This window comes from Pygoscelis adeliae, unplaced genomic scaffold (assembly GCF_000699105.1).
Source record: "Pygoscelis adeliae isolate BGI_AS28 unplaced genomic scaffold, ASM69910v1 Scaffold60, whole genome shotgun sequence".
In the NCBI taxonomy this organism is placed as follows: Eukaryota; Metazoa; Chordata; class Aves; order Sphenisciformes; family Spheniscidae; genus Pygoscelis; species Pygoscelis adeliae.
The window spans coordinates 160,141-163,797 of NW_008823954.1; the positions used below are offsets into that span (position 1 = coordinate 160,141).

General features: G+C 57.2%; 1 protein-coding gene across 1 annotated transcript in view; it reads right to left on the reverse strand.

The window, feature by feature from the left end:
* RPL3 (ribosomal protein L3) overlaps positions 1-2,052 on the reverse strand; it is an 11,146-nt gene extending 9,094 nt beyond the window's left edge. Inside the window, exon 1 of the mRNA XM_009322543.1 lies at positions 2,047-2,052. Coding sequence (XP_009320818.1) covers positions 2,047-2,052 — 6 coding nt within the window. The remainder of the gene's footprint in view (positions 1-2,046) is intronic.
* Positions 2,053-3,657: the final 1,605 nt, after the last annotated feature.

Below are 3,657 nucleotides of genomic sequence, written 5' to 3' on the forward strand. Positions count from 1 at the left end.
CCCCCCCCCCAAACCCCAGAGATACGCCCCGCCAGGACCAGCCGTGTCTCTGGGAGATGTTGGCCTGCTCGGCCCACCTCGGAAACTCGCCAACACGGGAGCTGGCACTGGAGCATCTCTTCGGGGTAGGGGCGAAGCAGAGCTGAGGTGAAACCTGAGCAGGGAGGGAGCTGGGGGACAGGAGAGAAATTATTCACTCTCCCTCCACCGACGCCGGAAAATCAGGTAGGACCCGGCTGAAGAAGCTCCCTCAGACTTCCCTGGATTGGGAACTGCGCGAGCACCCTTGCGGGATAACTGATGTGCTGCACGGCTCTGGCTGAAATGTCCCCTGAAGCGGGCTCTAGTCCTCAGCCAGAAATCCTGCACCTCCTGGCCGAGGAGGGGGAAGGAGGACCATCCTAAAGGATCTGGAGTGGACCCACGTCTGAGGGGCAGGAGAGGGCAACGGGGCCGGGCAGGGCCGCCCGCTTTGCCCAGCTGCCTGCCCGTTTGGGCTGGGCTGGCTAAAGACCAGATGAGGAGGTATCAAGAAAGCGATGCTGCGAGACGTGGTCCCCCCGAGGTTAGCATAGGGACAGACGCCCTCCCGGCCTCGCGAGCTGCCTGCCCGATTTTTCACGTCTCTGGAGACACGGGACACACACCCGGTGGCTGGGAGAGCCAAGGGCTTCATTCAGCTCACGATCAAGCATGCAAAGGCCGGTCCCTTTGGCGGAACGACTCCTGGCCGCTCGCTCAAAATGTCGGGGTGTCACGTTGCCTCTGGGTCAGCCTGAGAGCCTCAGCTGAGGTAACACGGGCTGAACCCAGGCTTCAGGTAACTGGCATGGCATCAGGCATCCAGGTGGCTGGCAAGCCTCAGAGCCCAGCCAGCTCAGCTGATGGCCACATCCTGCTACCTACAGCCCCTCTCTGGGGTGAGGATGCAGGACATGAGCAAAGCGAGGAAGCCGAGGAAGCCGCCAGGTGGTTGAGATGGTATTGGACATATCGACGAGGTTACCTGTGGAAAATAACCAAACTGCTGAATAATGAGGTCCACCCCCACCACATCCAGAGGCTGAATAAATTGGGAATAAGTAGATAATTTTGTGTTATTATAAGGAACATGAGCCTTAATCCACCACTGCCTGTGGTATGAAAGGAGATGCAAACACAAGGCCATGAAGTTGATGGTAGCCAGAGCTGGGTGGGCTGGAGCTTCCCACACATGGGGCACCTGGAGTTTGCCCTCAGGGTCTCCTGGGGCTTACAGAGAGACATGTGTTTGACAAAGACAACACCATGGGGAGATTGGTGCCCCCAGGGATGTCTCCTGCCCTGCCTCCTCCCTCCCTGCCAGGGACCGCGGCACCACGTGGAAACCATCCGAATTCCCACCACGGGGATGCTGACCTGTAACATGCGATGCAAGTGCTGCACATTACAGTTATATCAAGTTACTGCAAACTTCAATTAAACAGTTCAAGCAAACACCTACCTATAGAGCCAAATCCCGCCACCAGCTGCGCAGGTGTAACACAGCTAAGCCATTCAGCGCAGGGAGGCTGGTTACCCAGCTAGCGTGAAATAATTAAGGAGGGCATATGCAAGTGTTAAACACGCTTAACCAACTCCCAGAGACCTTCCACCTCCCCTCCCCAACTCCGGTCCCTGGAGGTTAAGTGAAACCCAAGGCTGGAGGCTTTGCTGGAGGGACCCTGTGTGCAAACCTGCATGAAAAAGCCCGTACAGACCGAGAGGTGCTTCGCTGGGGGGACATTTCATTGCCTGCACTAACCTGGCAGACAGTGGGAAGGGAACCTGTACAAACTGGAGGGCTGAGGGTCCAGCTGTGCTGGCGCTGCAGCTCATCTTCCCAAAACGGAGCTGCCCCATCCCTGGAAACATTCAAGGTCGGGTTGGACGGGGCTCTGAGCAACCTGGTCTAGTTGAAGATGTCCCTGCTCGTTGCAGGGGGGTTGGACTAGATGACCTTTAAATGTGCCTTCCAACCCCAACCATTCTATGACTGGATGTGATGGGGAAGTGTCCATCCCCTACCTCCATCCTGCCCCTCAGAAGGTGCCCCACAAGGGACGACAGATGGCTGCTCACTTTTTAGGGTGCTACTCCTAATGGGCGACCAAGGGTGGGCTTTAAATGCTCTTTTATCTCTCCCATACATTTGCCTCTAGCTCTTCCACCGAGCTCTTGAGTCATGGAGCCGATTCGTAGAGTCTGCCAAGAAAATGGATTCAGACTCGGGCAGAATGAAATGGTGCTAGAGGGGGGTTAAGCACGTTCCCCACCCCACTGCTCTGCCCTTTGCTCTCTTGCTGCTAACCTGACTCTCTGCATAGGTGTGACCTGGAGGCGAGCAGGACATAAGCCATCCAGCCGGTCATTCTGCTTCATCAGCCTCTGTGCTGATGGTCAGGTGCAGCACCATCACTCCGCCTGGGTCCGGAGCGGAAGCAGCTGGTTTTGCTGCGTACCTGGCTTGTTTGGCCAGGTCCAAACCCTGTTCATCCAGAACACTGGAACATTTCGGTCACCTATTCAGCAAAACCAAACCTCTCCCCCTCATCATTTATCTCCCCTCTTTCATTCATCTCCCCCAATTCATGGGGATTTAGCTTTCAATCCAGGGACTTTTGTATTTCTGGGCCCTTCAAAGATGGCCTGGCGCTGTAAGACCTTACAGAGTGCTCAGCGTTCCCACCTCGCCCTTCGGCTGGCTGCTTCCAGCAAAGCTGCTGCCTGGTTTGAGTTGAGTATCTCCATAATGAAGAGCTAGAGATGTCCCGTGGTATGCCCGGTGGAAACGCGGTGCACAGCATCTCTGCTCAGCTGAAGCATTTGAGCAGCTGGGCTTCAGCTGTGTTCAGGCTGAAGCGGACAAGCAGGCTCAAAATGGTTTTGGCTTCCGCTGCCGAGCTTAGGGAACCACGTTACAACCCAAGGGCTTGCTTTTAATTTCAGTCCTATTGATACAGATTATCGGGAACTCTGCAGAAGCCAGCAGACTGCTGGTACGCAGCTACTCTGCGCAAAAGGCACAGGCCAAGGAGCTTGAGCCACCCCTAAGGCTGGATGGCTTCTCCCCAGGCATCCCTTCCTGGCTGTGCCGGTGGCCATGGTGGTACTGTGGACGCCGGGGAAGCCCAGGTGACTCCCAAGGCTGCAGCCTCAGGGATGCGAGGTGTGTATCTTGCAGTCTCTGTCGCCCAGAGTCAGAGGGTCTCCCCAAAATCTGGGCTTCCCATGTTCGCAAAGGGCCTTTTTCCTGCTGCCCCCTCCCAGGGACGCCGTGTCTGTAGGGTGAGGGATGTTAGAAACGAGAGCCCGAGGCTTTGCTGCAGTGATTTTGAGGCTCACCAGGCACCTCTGGCTGGGAGCAGGTGCCTGGCGGGGGTGCAGGCACTGCCTGTACCCAGGGAGCACCACTGACTGCTCCCCTTGGATAACCGGCTCTCACCCAAGGGGGCCAGCCTTACCCCTCCATGGGGGCTGCAAGGGGCAAAATACCCATGTTGGGCTGCGCGACAGAGGGGTGACGGGGGTAGAGGGTATGAGCGGGTGGGGGGCTGGCCCCGCACTTCTGCTAGGCCCTACCAAAACAAAGCAGGGCAGCACCCCTGCCTCCCTCTCCCTTTGTGGTGGCGGTGGGGG